The sequence below is a fragment of the Temnothorax nylanderi genome, unplaced genomic scaffold (genome assembly GCF_030848795.1).
Source record: "Temnothorax nylanderi isolate EJ_2023f unplaced genomic scaffold, tnyl_v1.0 TNYL_tig0137_pilon, whole genome shotgun sequence".
Classification (NCBI taxonomy): domain Eukaryota; kingdom Metazoa; phylum Arthropoda; class Insecta; order Hymenoptera; family Formicidae; genus Temnothorax; species Temnothorax nylanderi.
The window spans coordinates 154,881-175,392 of record NW_027249199.1 but is presented as its reverse complement, the minus strand read 5'-3'; the positions used below and the strand labels follow the sequence as shown (position 1 = coordinate 175,392).

The following is a 20,512-nucleotide window of genomic DNA, read 5'->3' as shown; positions in this document are numbered from 1 at the left end:
TGTGAGCGTGGGCAGGGGAAGATGCCGCGGCAAATTTCTTTTTCTCGTGATTTATTTGTAAATGATTATCTTACAAACAAGAGGCGCAAAAATATACAAGCTTCTTATGTTCGCAAGAAAGTAACAGCACCATTTCACGCCTTGCCATGAACGCGTCGTGCCCGACTAAGGCGTCATGTTTGTGCAAGTCTCATGTCACGGTACACTCGTTCTCGCGAAAGTGCACCAATGCAACTTGCAGCAATGTGCATCGGGATAATGAGAAAAGGAAAGATGATACGCTCGTAAAAAATTTTTTTGGTGCCTCGCGTCTTGCAGACGCGTTTATACGTTCCTGCGTATCACGAACGTATCAAGTACAATGTAACAGTGAACAATATAATATACAAGTGATCCCTCCTGACTCTCTTCACCTCCGCTTTTTAGCCTATGAATACACTATTACACCGGTCCTTGTATCGTATTGATTTCGATATATTCCAAATATGTATTGTATTTTTATTTATTTTTTTTTCTTTTAGAAGCGTCTTGCAGGCGCCTATCATCGCATTATTATACATTTATATATTTTCATATAAACATATCGTAAATATCTCAAACATAAAATGATATTTTAATTCAATTTCGCATTTTAAAGATATTTTTATCTTTAGTAAAAAATAACTCTTTTTACCAACTTTATTTGTAAGAATTGTCAAATTATTGAGTTCTAATTTTGAATTAAATATATGTTATAATTTATAATACGAATTAAAAATTACGCAACATATCGTCTAAACTTAATTATATCTTAATCAACAAAACCATTTTAATTTCATATTTTCTCGATGTGCATTATATCTATATGTAATCTTATAATGGCCCACAGATTTCCGACGAGATAGTTCTCCCATGAGAAAGGGAAAGCTTCCTCTCGCGTGTGGGAAAATTTTTTCACCGACCTCCAAGTGTCGTCCCGTGCGCACGGGTGGCTCTATTATGCAAGATAGAAAAAATGCCAATTATACCGGCGAAACCGCGTACTCAAGCTACTTACTCGCTAATGAAAAAAAGGGAGCGCACAATTGTCATTGATCTCTCCACTTGAGAGCGACTCTCGGAAGTAAAGAGAATAAGAAGATACGAATGAGAGAGTAAGTACTCTCTGTAGTATTTTCCAGCTGTATTATGTCCATCGTAGTTATAAATGTGACCCTCGAGAATAACTCTCGATGATATTTCACTCAAAGACATGATGATCAAGGATGGACGTTTTCGATTATGCAGTCAGAAGACATACCACGAACACATAGAACGGAAACGAAAACAGATCGGTGTTTAGAGTTGCCCCGACGTTATATATCGCCGGGTTTGGTGCGCTCGCTTATGGATAAAGTGTACCTAAGTATGGCATCTTTGCATACGATAATACCTAAGTAATGTATTACTTTCTTCTATATCATAGTTACGAAAAGAACGACATTTACACGGGAGATACTTCCGACAGTGGAAAAGGAAGAAACGTGTTGATGCGAACGTACAAATTGCTGAATCGATCTTTTTTTTTTTTTTTTTACATCGTGAAAGCAACACTTTTCTTCCGTGATCGTTTAATTCGCATGTACAGTAGACATATAAGTGGTTTGCTCGCGAAAAATAAATTCTCCACGGTTGTAGTGTGTTCTCACTGGCGCGATACTCTCGGACCCTGCATCGCCGCGGCGCCGATCTCATCCGGGGAAATGTGTAAATCGAGAGCAGAGTCCTCGATAATTCTATAAACTGCCGATCGCACGGTATTGATAAATATTGTTAAAACTATCGCATAGTAGTTAATACTAGTATAATGATAATATTAGCGATATATCTATATTTATTGTTTACCGTTATTAGCATACGCTATATTTACAACTGAACAACAATTTTTACCCCTCTCATGAATGACGCTCGAACAATCTTGCAAAGAAACGAATAAAAATGTACGTCGACTTCTGACATGATCTTCGAAGAACGGTTTGCAGACGAATATGTGGATTTTGTATGTATAAATCGAGTTTCAGTGGATTCGATAAGATAAATAACGATCCACTAATTCATCTGCAAGATCTTTGAAAATTCAGATAGAAGTAGTATGAGGCATAGTTAGAAATAATGTACATTTACAATCATCACCTTCATTAGGGAAAGAGGCTCTCACTCTCTGGCACAAATCGTTAAACGCAATTGTTAAGCGCCTTTTTTACAAAATACATCGTCATATGTATGTGTATATATATATATATATATATATATATATATATATATGTACACACATATACATATATTGCAATCATTATCACACCTGACAAAGTCTACGTTTAAATAAGTTCTATATAGCGAACACATTACGCTCCTGTGAGCTGTGGAATATTAAATCCATTTTTTATCGCAGAATATTAACGCAGACCTTGTTCGGGATGTAAAGCTTGGTATCTTCCTGATGATTCATCAATTCTCTTTTACTAGCCTACGCATCAACAAAAGATAAACTAAATTTATACTATCGCCTTTTTTTTCCTCAGTATATTAAGATATTGAGTTCTTATAACAGATCAGACATGTTTGTGTGCCTTTTATCTTGCCCTTTATCTTACTTCTGGAAACTCTTATACTAAAAGTTTGGTTTGCCACGGTAAAAACTCATAATGAGATCTCTTGAAGAAATATTTTTGATGCCCTCGCATAACACTTTTCGTAACTGAGAAATGAAATATTTTAGTACTTTTTCCTCTTGAGAGACTTTGATATCATAATCTTCTAATTTTGACTCTATAAATATTTTTAACATAAGATAATTTGACCACATAAAGTAGAAGTCGAACAATCTAGGCAATAACCATCTCAACCTATTTTACGATGATGCACACAATGAAGTGCAATAGATGTAGGATAGAAAAGAATGTATAAAATAATGTTTTAAACGAGAAAATTACATATATTATTATACACGAAAGACTCAATAATAGATTCAAATTTATTATACATTCGGGGACATTTCAACAAGAATATGGTAAATCAATTTTGATAATTGATAAATAAGACTTAAAATAAAAAGCATTTTTAATTTATTATTATCGCATTATTATCATTTTCTACCGTTTCTCATTTTCTTCGTAACTGGCTATCATCCACATGATATGAAACAACCATTTTATTGATTGAAAAACGTCCAAAGGATTAACGTGAGTTATAACGTGAGTAAACAATCACGATGTAATAAAAACAACATTTTAAATGAGCAATCTGATGAATTTCAATTTAATATGAAAACAAATCTTTTGTACTCATATCTTATTATCTTCTCCCTGTCCCATTCTGACCATAAATTATCTATCAATTTTAAGACAACACATTTTTAGACAAAAATATTCTTATGTTTTATCTCGAGAACTTGAAAATTTTCCGCACGTAATATAAGGAAAAGACAATAGAAGTGCAGCGAAAACGAACAGGCCTAATATTGATTGATAAATATTCGAATGCTTATCGTTATAAAGTCGTTATAAATTTTGATACATATATCGATATACGTAATGACGTTCAAAGACTTAACATTTCGGATATAATGTCACACATCTGGCTAAACAAATTCTTCGTAAATTGATTTATAGATCGACAAAATGACAGTCTCATATACAAATTCTTGCACATAGTGTCAGACCGATTATTATGTGTGGGCACTTGAAACAGTAGTTGTTAAGACACGTTCGTGTGCTTTTACTTCCGTGATTTTGTATGTATCAATAAACAAGAAGTACGTAATTATTACATATACATATATACACCTATATTGTATAGGATTTCACAAAAATCCAAATTTTCATGAAATCACATACAAGGGGAAATAATAACTTTATAGAACGTGAACGAAATATTATTTTGCCAATACATGCAAAATGAATATCCCGTAAATATATTATTGTGCACTAAAGGTATTTTCAAATTTATGCGTCAAACGAACGCACTCTACACAGCTATTATGAGATTAAGTTAATTTTGAACGTTATAGAAATCGAGATCGGCAGTAAAAGCTATCGGAGACACATACGAACGTGTTTACCTGGCAGTGTGAACCACTACCATTTCCCTCAAATGATTACACATAACCGGGAGTTATATAGGGGAGCTGAGCTATTAGTCATTAATCGGGTCGATTAATTAACAGGGAACGAGGGAGTAAAGCTACCGTACGCGTCGCGCGCCGTTACAGTGTAGTACGCATACGTTTGTGCGTGGGTGATCCCATATCCACGTCATGCGAAGCAGGCCGTTTGTGATGCCGAGCCAATTCGTTGCTAATAAAGGCCGACAGTTCGGCTTGTCTTCCGCCACGTCGAGACACTGGAGAACCTGGAAAATTTTCATGCTTTTTTACCATGGGCATCCGCATATCGTTCCGCGTAAAGTCTTTTAATTTTTCGTCGCGTGATTTTACGTTCAATCAAATATGATTAAATCGGGACGATATAAATATTTTAGCTAATACTAAGTAGGGATGTTGCTACAGCAATAAATAATATAGCACTGACTAACTGTAACAAGATACATAAAATTTAAAAAATATTAAATTAGAGGATAGAATAACATACCCGACAATGCTTCCCTAAATGTGTGTAACTCAGGATCTGGATCAGTGCCTGTTGTCGGTGCTGGAGCGATAACCATACTCGGTGTTTGACTTTGAGACGACGGGGAGCCACACACCATCATACGTGGTTTAGGTGAACTTCTGCAACATTATCAACATATTGTATCGTCAACAAGCAATCGACTTATTTTATTTACTAATTTATTAATTTATTTTTTCATTTTTTTTAAACAAACATTAATAATTTATTCGCAATAAACTACAATGAAGATAAACCTGTGTGGATGCGAACGAGGTGGAGGTGGCTTTCCAGCGAGATATGCAAGAAGATCTTCCCTGCGAATCATACGTCTTTTTTTCCTAGCCCAGTTCATTATTTCTTTACAACGTTTCTGCTTGCCCATTTCTACTCCCAAATCGCTGCATCGCCTCATACAGTCCACTGAATCTATTTAAACGATTCTTGATTAACTTTACAGACAAGTGCATATAAATTTTATATAATAGAGACACGCCTGTTACAAAATTTAACATAATAAAAATCCATAATACAAATAATATCCAAATTATTTTATCGTGTTAAATTTTGTATCTACAATCAATAATCTCTATTTGTAAGATGCATATCATTATCATTTTATTTTTGTAACAATGTCGTTGCAATTGATATAATGAATCATATAAACAAGGATTGAATATACCTCTTTTATGTTTTACTCATTGTTACTCTTTATGTTTTATTCTATATACATATTCAATAATATAAAAGATCAATATAAACAAAATGTATAAAAATATATAATAGATAAAAATTGAACTCTTCTACGTAGAAGATTTTTTAGAGGAGAAAAACCGTGATAATGACAGACAGAGATAACGATTGCGAAAAGCGAAATATGATAAAGCTATTATGCTCGTAATAAAGAAAGAGCATGTCTTTGTGTTATCACAAACGTCAAGTTAACATTTTTGCGACACTGTTATCTCTAACGTCAATGATAGCATGAATAATTTAACATTATTACGAACATTATCAAAATAATCATTAGTCGTCAAATTTAAATATCAATAACTATGTTTCGGCCTTAAAATTGACCTAATTTGTCTTTTCGCTCTGTCTTCTGTTAAGATTTTATACGACACACATTCAATGTATCGTCAAAACGGTAAAAAAGCACGTTGTTCTCCTTTTACCAGCACGATGAATAATAGATCGTTCTTGCCAGATGTTTATTAATTAATCAGTTTTTCAGTGTATTACTATTTTTATCATACATGTCTCAATACCCGATTCTTTCTCGTACCAAAAAAGTATAATTTTGCAAATTATTGTACTCCGATATTAACACTCCGATGACAACACTTTCTCTCAATTTTACAAGGATATATTAAGGCACGTCGTGCTATTGATTGAGAGAACCTAAATAAAAAATAAAAAAAAGCCGTGTTGTCTTAACCGACACGTGACACTGGAGCAATTCTGCTGGATTAAATATACGCCGCCTATACGTGTTATAAAACACCAAGATAATCAGCAGTTATCCGGAATCAGACGTGACGTCAAAAAATATCAAAAAACATGACCAACAAATTAATCAATTGACCTAACCTATAAATCAAATAATCAGGGAAAAACATCACAAGCAAATACTGTTGTTGATCCGTTTGAGAGCCGTTATGGTGATTCTTCCCCATAGATTTTTCTTTGTACCCGTGAATTCGGTAGCTTATAATTAAGTCGTTAAAGAAACTCGACGACAAGTTGATTAATTTCTCCCACGGCTCGTTTCCAATGATTTTGCGCCTGCCCTGTTAAGAAAGTCACGCGTCACGCGTCCCGTGGTGCGGAGAGAGGAGAGACCACACACGGGGTCAATCCACAAATTCCTCGGTGCCACGTTAATTGTAAATCCTTCCTGCTTGGTTAATGGCTCTCCTGCCTCTTTACAGAGGACAATACGGCCAACGTTAATTGTAATGTTGCATTCAGTGCCCAATAAACAGCTGACCCTGAGCGGTCAGCCATCACGTGGAGGAGGGGCCATTTTCATCGGTAATGATGATCGCACGCGCGTCGCGCGTTCACAATAGAGGACAAACACGAGCACGAGCATAGATGGTAGGAGTAGGAACAAAGATTTGAGCCACGGAGAAGATGACGCCTCGGAGCTCGGAGCTCGGAGCTCGGAGCTCGGAGCTCGGAGCGCACGAGGCGAGGAGACGGAGACGGAGGCGGGGACGAGGTGGAGCAGGAGGGGGAAGAGGAGAGCGAGAGAAGGAAGGCCGTGCCGTTCTGCGTCTGCCGATCTGCCGTTTACGTTAGCGGTCACTGTTGACAATGGGGCACCATAAGACACTGAGAAACCACGCACCTTTGTACAATGACGTGACGGTACCAGCGGCCGTCTGAAAGGGCACCCACAGCGATACACCCAGCGTGCGGTCTGCAAAATAACGGAGAAAAAAAAACGGAGGAGGTTAAATGAATCCGATCGATATTTCGCGGAAGGAGTCACGAGAACGAGTATCTCCCGCACACGGACGACGGACGACGGACGACGGACGACGTTGCGCGAGATCGGCGAGATATCGTTCTCGTAACGGCGCGACAAAATGGATGTTACGCGAGACGGGCGGAATTCGCGCGCTACGGGGGAGCTCGACCTTGGAGGCGGCTCGCCGCGCCATAGCGAACGGGGAGGAAATGAGAAAAGAAAAGAAAAGAAAGAAAAAAAGAGAGGCGCGAAGGAGAGTCCCACGGTCTCGGAATGACTCGGAAACGTGGGGGATCACCTTTGTACAACTGGGCGATGGCTGACGCGGTCGTCTGGAATTTCGTCCACATCTGCTGCGAGTAGAGCTCCTTCTCGTTGTGCAGCTGATTCTCGTAATCGGGCTCGGACTCGAGCGCCTCGACGCACTGCTGCTCCCAATTGCTGTACCAGAAGTCCATGATCGGATCGTCCTCGCTCCTGTCGTCGCTCATCGCGGTGCCGATCCGCGGTGCCACCGATCGACGCACCGCCGCCGCCGCTGCCGCCGCCGCTGCCGCTGCTGCTATCCGGAGTGCAACCTCACGCACTCACGCACGCACTCACTCCCGCACACACCACGCGCGCGGCGCACACCACGGAGGACACACACACACACACGTGCGCGCGCGCGCGCGCACAAGCGAGCGAGAGCTCGTCGCGACGATATATCTCTCGGGCCTCGGCGGAGCGTGCGGGAAACCGGAGCGAGTGAACACGCCTCGCCCACCCACTCTCGCGATACGCACGCACGGCTGTGTGCGAGCGCTGAATCACGCGCACAATTCGCGCGAGACTATCCTTCACTCTCGAGGTCTAGAGAGTCTCGAGAGCGAGCGAACGGGTGTTGAAGCTCCGACGATGACGATTTCGATGGTCCCGTCTGGCCTCGCTTTTCACCCGATCCGATCCACCCAACAAACCTCCTCTCTTCGCACTCTCGTTCTTCGCCTGTTCGCGTCGCCACTCGTAGCCTTCGCCTGCAAAGCAAACTGCAAATCAAGTCGCGGCCATTACGATATACGCCTCGCGTCAGAGGCTCGCGAGCGAGCAGCAAGTACGTCGCACTCGTCGCACTCGTCGCACGATCATTCGACACCGAGAGACGGAGAGAGTGACCGAGACGAGAGCACGAGAGGTCCAGATAGACACTAGACAGCTCACCGCGCGGAGGAGGGAGTCGAGAGTCGAGCCGTCGGCCGTCGAGCGAGTGAACGGCGGCAACGGCGGTACCAACCGGGGAAATTAATCTGCCGAGTGCCCCGTGCCGTATGCCATATGATAAGAAAGAGGACGGCTCCCTCTGCCCAGTGGTATCAACGTTTTGCGTAACCGCGAGAGAATGGATCGCGAAGAAATAACTAGAATTTCGTCGGAAAGCGGCGAATCAAATGAGGGGAGCGCGAAATGGCAATTGATACGCGAAACGGAACGTGATTGGCCAAGCTGTCGCACAAGAGCTGCGATCAGCTTGGCGCTAAACTTTAAAAGATTCTTTGTCCTGTTCGATTAATACTTAACTTTTTTAGAACTAGAAAAAGATAAAAAGTTAAACCGAGATTAAAGTTAATCTGCATTGATAGAAAAGGACATTATATTGGAGTATATATATATATATATATATATATATATATGGGAAATACATATATAATTAATGTATACATGCTCTTGAGTATTTCCACAAACGTTTTTCTTAGTTTTTCAAGTAAGAATCTGAATACTGTTGTTTTTTAGACAATTTTTGATCCGCTGATGTTTCAGGCTACCTACGAAGAAATTTACATTTTACTATAATTTTTTTACAGATTTATTTACTGTAATAATAAATATTTATTATAATAATTGTATGACTATTAATATGTAACTATTGAATTTTATTCATTTCCGTATTAATCTAGGACCGAGCGTATGTCTTTATTTTAGAGGTGGGGATAGAGACTCTCAGAATGCATTCTATTTTGTGCCCCTTTGTTCTCTCCCTTCGACCCTGGTCCTTTTTTACCTGTCTATGATGTTAATAAACTGCATAAATACCAAGCCGATGCAGAATGTTTTTTTTAACTCATTATATAGGCCGATATTCATTTTATGTTCAAAACTGTTTATAATCAAATTTAAAATGATCATGAATATAAAATCGGACTATGAATATTGCTAAAATTTAACCCTGAAATGGTGATTGATGTATATACACTCTTACTTGAAGAACTCTAGTTTCTCTAAAAGATATATTTTCCTTGTATGCCGAAATTATCTTTGTTTTCATTTCAGACTATTGCGATGGATGATATTGAAATAAAGACGAAAATCCCATAAGTGCGATACAAATAATGCGTTTGCGACGAGTCCAATTCAGATAAAAATAAATCCAAACTCACTTTGATTGAAAATATTACCAATCTCTCGTTCCATTCTGATTTTAACCCACGAGATTCTTCTAGATTCTTCGATTTGTGTTCTCTCGAAGCATCACGCTCCTTTCTCAATCACGAAACTTTTATCTCCCTTCTTTTCTTCTTTTTTTCAATTTGAGATGTAAGTAAATCGAAAGTTTAACAAATATACTGCAACAACATAACTGAAGAGTGAAGGTCTTCTTGTAAAGCTTAATTTTATGTATAAAATGGATAAATATATATAAAATAAATATATATATCATTCTTTTCCGCACCACCATCGTACCACGTGTAAGCTAAACACAAAGACAATATCTGTATCCTCCACTCTCCACTGTGGAGGCTCCAGTGGCTCCACATGCTGTATACATGCTGTCCCGTCTGCAATCCATAGGCCTGTTCTTTTTAGCTGAATTTCTTGCACAGTTCACCTTTCCTCTTTTTCTTTCACGTTGGAGAGAAAAAGAGAAAAGATGAACCGTGCAACAAGTTCAGCTAAAAAGAACAGGTTTAACAAATATATGGCTAAATATTACGTTGACTAATGAATACATTCTTGCAAATATTATTAAATAAAGAAAATATATATATAAATATATTCATATAATATATATAAGTGCAGAAAATTAACAGAGTTCTATATTGTTTAATTAATGACGTATTTCGCATGTACTTTCCGATTGCTCCAGATATATAAAACCAGCATGTCTCGTACAGTTGTTTATTTAAACAAAAATACACATTTGTTAAATAATTAAAAATGGTATAAACACTCGTTACACTAGCTTTAATATAGATGCCTTTGCAGGTTGTCTTTTAAATAATATATTGATTCAGGCGCATTTTCTAAATTTTTCTACATATAGTACTTTTGCCTTGTGCAGCATCTCGTATTTCGAGCATTTTTCTTTCCATTGCGTGTGCGACATTAAATAATTGTCAACAAGTTTCTGAATGTTCTCGATATTCGTTTCTCTCCGAACAGTGCAGGCATATAATATACAATTCTAACAGATATTATATGATGACTGTATCCGTTCCAATAAAGTTATTGCTTGTTATTTTCAAATTGCGATCTTTCTTTTTACGCAGCGATAAGAACGTCGATAAACTTTCCGATAATCCCTATTCTTATCACAGCTAAAACATACTAATTCATAAATAAAAAGTAACAAAGATTGCGTTCTCCTTCAGCATTTAATATACATTTAAAAATTAATAGTTTATGCGTGATACAAAGTATGTTGGAATCAATTGTTTAATGTAAAGCTACAAATCTCGACGTTACAATTGTAGAAATTCATATTTTAATCACATGCACTTATGTGTGTTGTGTTTGTATGTGTAAAGACTATAAAGATTTATTTTTACGAAAGCATACATATTTACAAATATTTTGCATAAATGTTACTGCACATAGAAATTACAGAATACCTCGTTTCGCTATATTGAAGACGAAATAGAGCACTTTCTCTTAGTAAATGAAAAATCGTGTGTGCTGCCGTAATACACGTAACAGGACAGAGCGCACAGCATAAATATATAAATATAAATAAATAAGTTGTAAAAACAATTTAGAATTTTACGTTTGACCATAATTCATTTGATTCGAAAAGTCGTTATTTACATTTTTAAGGGATCTTGAGATGTGCTAGCTTTCTTTTCACTTTTATCGTGTTGTACAGTCTTTGCAGAATTATTCATGTATATTAATTGTATATTGACACAACCATGTATATATCTATCAAAATAAAGTCACATTAATCGATTAAAGCAAAAACAAATCGAAACGGTTTTTGCACTATATCGCGGGCCTTAAAAATATAATTAGAAATGCCTAAGTAATGACTCCTTGAAATAATGATAGAAATTATACGAGTTACTATCCAAAACAATTATGAATTATGCTTGCTGCGACATATTATTTTGTATCGTGCCGAGTGTGTATGTGCCATCATTTCGTATTATAATAAAATTATTCGATATATATAACATTTTCGAAAGCTTCTCTAAATTAAATTCAAAATGTTTTACGGTGAATAGCCCGTATACCATCTTCGTCGAATTCTCTTTTGCTCACCCACATCTTTTTGAAGGTATCTAAAGAAGCCAAGATGGAACCTCCAATCCAAGTACTATATAATCGTTCTTGAGGCGCAGATATCTGTTAAACCAGAAACAAATATAATGCTATTTCTGAATATACCAAAATTTTTTTATTCACTATTTAATTTATATCTTATTTTCATTTATTCTCTGTTTCCTTACCCTTATTTTAATGTCTTTTGGCGACATCCTACGAATCTCCGATAATAATCTGTCACCGAAACCCTAAACAGTAAATATGAGAATCTTGTTGCATTATAACAATTCTTTTGTACAATATAGAAAGATAAGAATACAAAAAGATGTAATTTTTTTATATTCTTTCTTTATTTTACACATATATTGATTGTCTGCTTACGCGGAATAATGTCGATCCTCCCGACAATACGATATTTTGGAATAGAACCTTTCTCAAATCCAAATCAGACTTCTGAATGGAATACGTTAGTACTTCGTGAAGGCCTTCGCATTCTTCACCTATCAGATCTGGTCTAAACAGCACTTCAGGAGCTCTGAATCGTGCCGGACCAATCTATATTGAATAAAACATACATATAAGAAGTTCGAACTTGCTATTTTGAAGTTATATACAATTAATATTTTTCTAGTAAGTATTACTAGAGTTCAAGTTACTTTATTACCTCCAAGTGACTGCCGTCAGGTAACACATATTGAAACTTCTCCGTCTCTATTGTTTCTTCTTTCTGAGGATTGCTGGCGAGGTAGCACGCTCGCTCTTTAATTATTCTGACAATTTCAAATTCCGCTGTGGTCTTGAAATTAATACCTTCCTTGCGTAAAAGTAGCCTAAGATGCCTTGTAACATCACGTCCTGCTATATCAACTCGCATTATACTGTGAGGCATAGCAAAACCTTCGTAAATAGGTACAGCGTGCGTAACACCATCGCCAGCATCTAGAACTACTCCCGTAGTTCTGCCTGTTGCATATCTGCATTAATAAATAACAAAGATCATTGTTATGCAGTAGATGACCAAAACGGTCATCTAATCACCATAAACAATATAATTTCGAGATTCTAATTTCAGAATGTAAAAAGTTACAAATCGTTTTAACACTGATTATTGCAAAAGGTTACTTACAAGCTAAGTACAGCTTGCATGGAAACAAATAAAGCTGGAACATTAAACGTTTCGAAAAATATTTCGGCTGCCTTCTCACGATTCTTCCTGGGGTTTAAAGGTGCTTCTGTAAGCAACACCGGATGCTCCTCACTGAACGTAGCTAACTGATCTTTACTATAAACGTAAGACCAGATGCGCTCCATGTCGTTCCAATCTGTGACCACACCGTGTTCCATTGGATACCGAAGAGATAAAAGGCCACGATGCTCCTCCGCTATTGGACCCACGAACAGATCTCCTTCCAAAGCACCAGCCATAACACGTACATGTTTTGGCCTCCCAATGCTAAAGACAGGAAACATGCATTAATTCCTTTATCAATCAATAATGCTGCTAATGTAAAAATTCTAATTTATTTTAAAATTCGTCATGTACAATATCATATTTTTTTATGTCATATTGATTTTTAACATTTCAATTAATTAGTTTTTAGAAGTTATAATAACATTCTCAGTCTGTCAGAAAGTCTCATTAAAAAATAATATAATTAACTTATTAAATAATGTCTCTAACTTTGTCAACACAGATAGAGTTATCAATTTTGTTTAAAATAGAAATTTTTTACCAAAAACGACAAATACACCTCAAAGTTTTGTGGCGAGCAATTCTTCCAGTTGAGAATTAATCAGCAAATAATTAAATCAAAGCTTGATCTGGACATTCTCGATATATGTCATCAGAATAACTAGCCATCTAACAGTAAGCTTCAAAAACAGGAGAGAGAGAGAGAGAGAGAGAGAGTCTCCCTGCTACTTACTAATTCGGAAATCTGCATTTTGGTATCTGATCGCCCGCGAACCCTGCCTTGATCACGCCGGATCCCTGAACAGAACAAAACCAGGTTGTAATGACAACGTTATCGATCCTAAATTGGGAAAAGATTCGCATAGCGTCATCATATCGACATCATCATCATCATTATCCATCGACCGGACTGTCGATGAAGTCAATAATAATTGCCGTTTGCGGTCGGAAATCAAGATATGAATACAAATCAATAACGGTAAATAAAATAGTAACGCGAACGCGAGGTGAAGCATGAAGCATTCAACGTCGTGTCCTTTTGAGCGACAATTCCTCGTCGACGTTGACGACCGACATTGAAGTTTGACACATCGCGAGAGAAACTGAACGGCCGCGGCGGCGGGGCGCGGGCACTTACGTTGTCGATAACCACCGGCTGATTGACGATCACGTCGTACGGCTCCATAATACGAAATCGGAATGTCCACGCGACGTTGTTTCGATCGAGGACCCACGACCGTAACCCCACACAAGGCACACACCTATCCTTCGAGCGAGGCGTCTGAAGGGAGTCATCAGCCGCATCAGCGTGATCAGCGATCGAGCCGATATCGAGCGACCCTGCGATTCGAGAATCGTTTCTCGAGGACCTCGAGGCTCGAGCAGGCTCGAGCCGCTCGAGGTGCGTCGCGAGCAGGAGTGCCAACACCAGCCAACACTGCCAACCCTTTTGCAAAGCAATAGGCCTATTCTTTTTAGCTGAAATTCTCGCACAGTTCATCTTTTCTCTTTTTCTCCCTAATGTGAAAAGAAAAAGAGGATATACCCTATTATAAATGCTCCCCAATGCTCCCTTCTTTCACAATTTCCTTCACTATTTCTGAGTTTCAGTTCAAAATTAGTAAAAACTATTTGGAATGCTGTAAGAGTAATATATATATAATTGTAGAGCATTAACTTAATTTATATTTCAATTTGTCAAAATATTTAATTTGCAACCTGCAAAAAGTTGACATATATAATGTATATTAATTGTAATATCTATAATACTGTTATAGATGGCAAGGTTTCTTGATTATCTGTATATTCTGAGCGTTTAGATATAAAAACAACATTAAAAAAAGAAAACTAGCTCAATTTATACAAAAGCTGGATCTTTATACAAAAATATGTGCGTTACATCGTTTAGAACTGTTACGTACCTTTAAAAAGAAAACTCGAGATTGTATAATTGCTTCGCGATAAATGTGAAATGTGAAACTACGTTCTAGAAACAAAATTAAAATTCTACATGAGCGCAAAAAAAGAAGTATATTCATTTTTCGCCTCAATGTGTAAATAACATTTTATTACGCTATATGCAGCCTGAACTTCCGTTTCGAGAACCATTTTTAGAAAACGGCTAGATTAGCAAAAGCTCCTTTTTGTACAACCATATAAATAAGTGTATTTCGAAGTGTGCTACAATGATAAAACACAGCGCAAAAGAGCTTAAGATTAGGAATATACAAGTTTTCAGTGAATCACAGCCAAGATTTGAAATCTAGCTTCTTCCTTCAAGACAATTGCACAGTATCATTACACCACATTGTGTGAATTTACAAATTATACTATAATATAGAGTTCATAATATTAACAAAATAAAAACCAAATTTACTGAAGTGTGTAAAAACAAGCAATTTGCTTTACTTAAAATACATCTATATATAATTTTTATACAACTGTCATACATATTTTTCAGCACAGTATCGTGATTTAATAGGATATTCTATATTCTTACTGAAGATGTATTTTAAATAAAGTATTACTTGTTTTCACACACTTGATCCTTATTTTGTTAACATTATGAACTCTATATTATAATTTGTAAACGCGCACATGGGATTTATTAAAATTAAAATGTTATATAATGATAATTTTTCAATGACTGTCATACATATATTTTTCGGCATCGTGATTTAATGGAGTATTATATACTTATAGTACTTGTAGAAACATTATAAGTAACGCTTTTGTTAGAAGAGATGCAACTATCTTCAATCTAGAATTTAGATTTAGATTTATTATCAAGAATATCAGGCCATATCAAGATATCAAAGAATATTATTATCTCTCCAATTAATGTAAATTGTACGTGCGAGTATATCATATACAACTATAGCTTGACATGTTTACAAATGCTTTTCTTTCCGACAACACACAATGAGTCCCCAATGATATAACATTATACAAAAGATAAAAACATAATATACACACACATAACGTAATAGTGTGATACAACAAAATAATACAATTATACAATTGTCGTTCTTCTGTCTAGTCTAAAGGCAAAGTGCTATCAACAGATCCACGTGATAACTCTCGAATCTGAATGAACACTTCAGTCTCTTTTGATTCCACTTTCGGTGAAATAGTTTAGAATGATCATATTCGATATATGTATATACATTAGCACGACATTTAATATATTTCTGCCATAAGTAGTACAACTAAGGAAGTCCAGCCGGTGAAAGGGTGGCTCCCTTTGCCCTTTCCTTCCGTGCTGTCGTAATGCTCCCACAAATATCCGGTCTTCCTATATTGCATAATAAGATTCTGTATCAAATTCTTTCGCAACTCTTGGTATATCCTTCTCGCGCTTTCCCGATACGGTCCCGTTACGTTAGAATAATGATACGCGGCCCGCACTGTCAAGTAATTCAGATTTATCCAGATAGGACCGCGCCAGTAAGGCGCGTCGTGTTCCGTATTGTATTTCATGTATAAAGGCGATGTTTTCGCGAGCGATCGTAGTCCATACTTTGTCCACAATAAATCAGGATCCCGTAGATCCTGCAGTATCTTCCCCAGTTGTGGCGAATCGGGCTCGACAATCTGTAGAATGAAAGGGAACAACGATACGTATCCAAAGGTTGCGTCGACGAACTTCAAAGACGGATTTTCCAGTACGATGCGTGTCATTTCCGGCGGTTGTACATTAGATTGTTGTTTATTTGCACGAGGTGGCGGCGGCGGCGGCGACGCGAGTTTCCGTAGAACCACCTTGTCGGTGTGCAAACCGTAATCAGAATATGCTTGCGCATTCGATGACCAATGTAGTTTGTTCAACAAGTTATTATCAGACAGATACTGGAATGTTTCTTGGTACCTTGTGGCAGGGTAACTCAACGTTTCGGCGAGTTTAGCCATAACGCGAGCGGCGAAGGCAATCCAGCAACGCAAATCAACGTGACGTTCGGAAACACTTGGATGAGAAGCTCTGGGATAATCGTCCAAGCCGGATGTGAGCGTTTTGGGATTCAACTCTCTGGTAGTCTTCTCGTCTCTGCCTCGCCATCTGTACGTACTGGGCAGCTCGCCGACTTGCGTGACGTTAAACCACGAGAACCATACCTGCAATCGTTTATACAGGTTGTTGAGTAACCGGAAATGTTTCAGCAAGTTCTGCTCTTTATGCTGGAGCATAAAGTCCAGCGTTAAGAAAAATGTAGGCGGATTCGCATTCGTATTGATCTGAGTCACGAACTCTTCGGGTACCTTGGCCAGAGCTTCCTGGCCCAGGATCATCTCCCTTGGTATCCAGCCCTCGACGTTCATCAGATCAAACCAATGGCTTATGATATCTAATTCTATTTCTGTGTCCCAGGCCGAGACAAGTAAACCGTGAAAACCTTCGTCCCACAGGAAACCTCGCGGGAAAAAGCTTCTGCTTGGTACGGCAGTATACAAAGGTGCTTTCCAATAAGGCACAGGTCCCTTGGTATACGTACTTTGCACTTGCGAAGTCCCATAAAAATAACCTACCGAGCCTATAAGATTCGAAAATGCCATCTTCGCAAACCCTACTTCATCGTCCGTATATCCCTTGGACTTGAGTTTGAAAATAGTTTCAAATTTCTTCGAAAACAGTTCTCTGTGTTCCCTAAGAGCCTCGTCATAAACGTTGCCCGTTAATTTCTCTATCCTATTACTAAAACTGCCAGATTCATAACTAACTTCGATCTCAAAGGGAATTTTTCCCGTCACTTGAGTAGCGATGAAATTTGGATCCTTCTTCTTGCCTTCGGGCAGCAAAGGCAATTGTTCGCCAGCTAAAACTACGTGTTTCTCCATGGATCCCTTCTGAGTTGCGACGCGGAGATTTTGCAGAACCGTTTCTTTCAGTACGTGTAGACCAGGAGCGACTGTCGCTAAGAAGGAATGCTCTTCTACAGTGCCATTTATTAAATTTACGTTTATAACGAAAGATCCCAATCCCTGCGTATTTCCTTCCATTCCTGTCAAACGATTGTAATCCCCTAAATTAGCCTTTATCCAACCTTTCGTGCCTTCCTCGATAGCGGTATAAAATAACAGCGACATTTCGTCTCCAACCCGTTCTTTTTTCGGCGATACCGCAATTCTCGCGGTCCAGTCACCACCGTGATATCCACCAGGTCTTTTGACGAATGTTGTACTTACAACTACAGAACCGTCTACTATTTCCTGAACGCCAAATGTTCGTCCGTCATGCTCCAACCAGGCATATCTAACATTTAAATTTCAATTAGTTGCATCGGTAAAAAATTATTTCTGACCGAAGAAGATTCCGATTACGCGGTACCTGTCTAATTCATCGCCTTGCTCGCACCAATGTCTAAATCCACTTCCATCGTGGCGTAGGTAACGTGGAATATACCACATCAAACCAGTCACCAAGGAATGCGGATCTCTTGTTTTTAAGCCGAAATACACACCGGAACGGTAGGTACCCCAATATCTATCCGGGTCATCCAATCCAGATGCAGTAACTAGCTAATTTTAAAACATTCAAATTGTCCGGATTACAAATCTGCAGGTATTTGATAGCTTACACATAGAGAATATATAAAAACATATTACATATCTAATATCTCCAAAGTTGCACCAATTAAACCTCAACAAACTTTCTTATATTGAACAAAATACTATAACAATCAGATATGTGTATCTCTTATAGTTTCGGAGACACTATTCTGTAACGTTACGCTTGATATTTTACAGCTTTTATCGCATACTCGTAATAATTTATATTTATAACAAAATCTTGGTAGTAAGTAAAATTATTCAATGGATTACATGCCTTGTTCACATCACACGGAGTATTAACTCTCGTTTCGAGGTATCCCTTGTATCCAAACCAAATGGCAACGGCCATACTCGCAGTGACGATTATAAAATTTATCGGCATTTTTAAACTTTTATTCGTCTTAGACGTCTTGGCTCTTATCTTCGTGGCCTTCTCTTGCGTTTTGCCTTTCGCCATTCTAAAATTCTCAAGCTCAAGTATCCTGAAACAAAGAAGTCACGATAATACTCGGCGAGTAAATACAAAATACAATAATATACATGGAATAATTTAGCACAAAGATTCCAGAGGCGGAATTCTGTAACTCTTAACGATAGTTAAGGAGTTATATCCACCAAATGTACATGTTAAACTTCTTCAGATTTTATAAGCTTTCTTTAGTGCCATTAGAAATTATAGAATGTGTGAGCAAAATCTTAGAATATTTCAGAATTTAGTGTATAAAGAATTGTAGAAAAGATGTAGACTTTCTCAAAACATTTCTCAAGTGTCCCAATTTAAAGAAAATGAGAAATTTTCTAATTAAAAAATTATCAAATTCATGTAGGAAGTTCTAAGAAATTATTTATTGAAATAAACAAATGCTGAAATGCATCCATTGCTTTCACATTCCACGATTTCGAAGCCACTTTTATCGAAAGCCACGATTTAAGAAATTTAATCTTCCTTTATTTATTCGTCAATTACTTTACTGTTTCTTCAAGAGCCGCTGTTCCGCCGCCGCCGGTAGAACCATGATTTACCTCCTAACCTTTTTAATTTAGTCTCCTAACCTAACCCATATCATCCTACGTCGGCTCATGCTCATCGGCTACCGTAGCCGGGCTACGTCGAGCCGAGCCAGCCGAGCGACGGCAAACGATGGCAATGTTCAATTAACTTGTACTATTCGCAAATGTTACTCACGTTAATGTTTCGTATCGACACGGTAAGGAGAAGATCAACGGAAAGCGTCACCGAGCGACCGAGCTGAATGTCAACAAAATTCTTGGAGCAAAAGATGGACATGAAAGTGATGAAAGGTTCATCGATCGTGGAATCGAGGTTCAGGCTGCCGACGGCCGGGAACGAACCCAGCGAAATAGAGCACGTGGATTTTCTCTCTTGCGGCGTCTACAATTCGTCGAGATCACCGTGACCACCGTGTTCCCTCCGACATATGGCAATATGCCGGCTTAGGTTATCTCCCGTGACTCCCGTCGCCACACCGTTCGCAAAGCCTCGTGAGCTCGTGAGAACCTCACGATAAGAAAAACGACGAACGACGAGTGTCCATTGAGCGGTCCACGCATCGCAGTCATTCGGCAACGTGGATGATTGCGCGTTGACCGTTTTGTGACTTCACAGTCCCGTTATTGATATCGTATTGTCGAATCGGCGAAATGAGACGCAAGGCATCGCCAAGGACGCCAAGATTATCAAAGATTATTTTCCAAAACTCTGTATTGTGTGAAATGTGAAATTCGTCCATAATTAATTTATATCTACGTCTACGGCATCAGTCCGACCGCCGCCGACGGAACACGCGAAAGCTTTTCACCCTTTCTCGCCGAAATATCCAAAGAATTAGACTCGGGATAAGATTAATAGAGTTCGCGATAACAGCAGATCTGAGACGTCGACGACGCATCGCCAGAATTATTTTCAAAAACTTCATAAATATTGAAATTTCTACATAATTAATTTCTCTACATTTCTACAGCATTACAATCTCTCTACATTAATTTCAATCCGTTTCAATCCGACGGAAAACGCGAAAGCTTGTCGCCTTTTCTCGCCTGAAATGTTCGAAAGATTAGACTCATGATAAGATTATTGAAGCTCGTGATAACGCTCCGAGATGTTGGCAAGGAGTTTTTCAATTTAAGGGGGAGGTA

The 20,512-nt window shown here is 38.1% G+C and overlaps 3 protein-coding genes across 3 annotated transcripts; all 3 read right to left on the bottom strand.

Moving 5' to 3' along the window:
- Positions 1 to 34: 34 nt before the first annotated feature.
- On the bottom strand, positions 35 to 8,440 carry LOC139777080 (HUWE1-associated protein modifying stress responses). Its single transcript, XM_071714276.1, has 6 exons — positions 8,302 to 8,440; positions 7,400 to 8,117; positions 6,979 to 7,050; positions 4,883 to 5,054; positions 4,608 to 4,747; positions 35 to 4,368 (listed from the first exon to the last, which is right to left on the bottom strand). Exons 2-6 carry the CDS (start codon positions 7,590 to 7,592, stop codon positions 4,223 to 4,225), a joined length of 723 nt encoding a protein of 240 aa, XP_071570377.1. The 5' UTR covers positions 7,593 to 8,117; positions 8,302 to 8,440; the 3' UTR covers positions 35 to 4,222.
- A 1,800-nt stretch (positions 8,441 to 10,240) lies between these two features.
- LOC139777058 (Actin-related protein 1) lies at positions 10,241 to 14,159 on the bottom strand. Its single transcript, XM_071714252.1, has 7 exons — positions 13,947 to 14,159; positions 13,542 to 13,606; positions 12,743 to 13,069; positions 12,281 to 12,590; positions 11,998 to 12,171; positions 11,802 to 11,864; positions 10,241 to 11,697 (listed from the first exon to the last, which is right to left on the bottom strand). The coding sequence occupies exons 1-7, from the start codon at positions 13,992 to 13,994 to the stop codon at positions 11,554 to 11,556; spliced, it is 1,131 nt and encodes a 376-aa protein (XP_071570353.1). The 5' UTR covers positions 13,995 to 14,159; the 3' UTR covers positions 10,241 to 11,553.
- A 696-nt stretch (positions 14,160 to 14,855) lies between these two features.
- Gcs1 (mannosyl-oligosaccharide glucosidase) lies at positions 14,856 to 20,247 on the bottom strand. Its single transcript, XM_071714256.1, has 4 exons — positions 19,542 to 20,247; positions 18,630 to 18,837; positions 18,132 to 18,322; positions 14,856 to 18,056 (listed from the first exon to the last, which is right to left on the bottom strand). The coding sequence occupies exons 2-4, from the start codon at positions 18,810 to 18,812 to the stop codon at positions 15,989 to 15,991; spliced, it is 2,442 nt and encodes an 813-aa protein (XP_071570357.1). The 5' UTR covers positions 18,813 to 18,837; positions 19,542 to 20,247; the 3' UTR covers positions 14,856 to 15,988.
- Between the last annotated feature and the right edge of the window lie 265 nt (positions 20,248 to 20,512).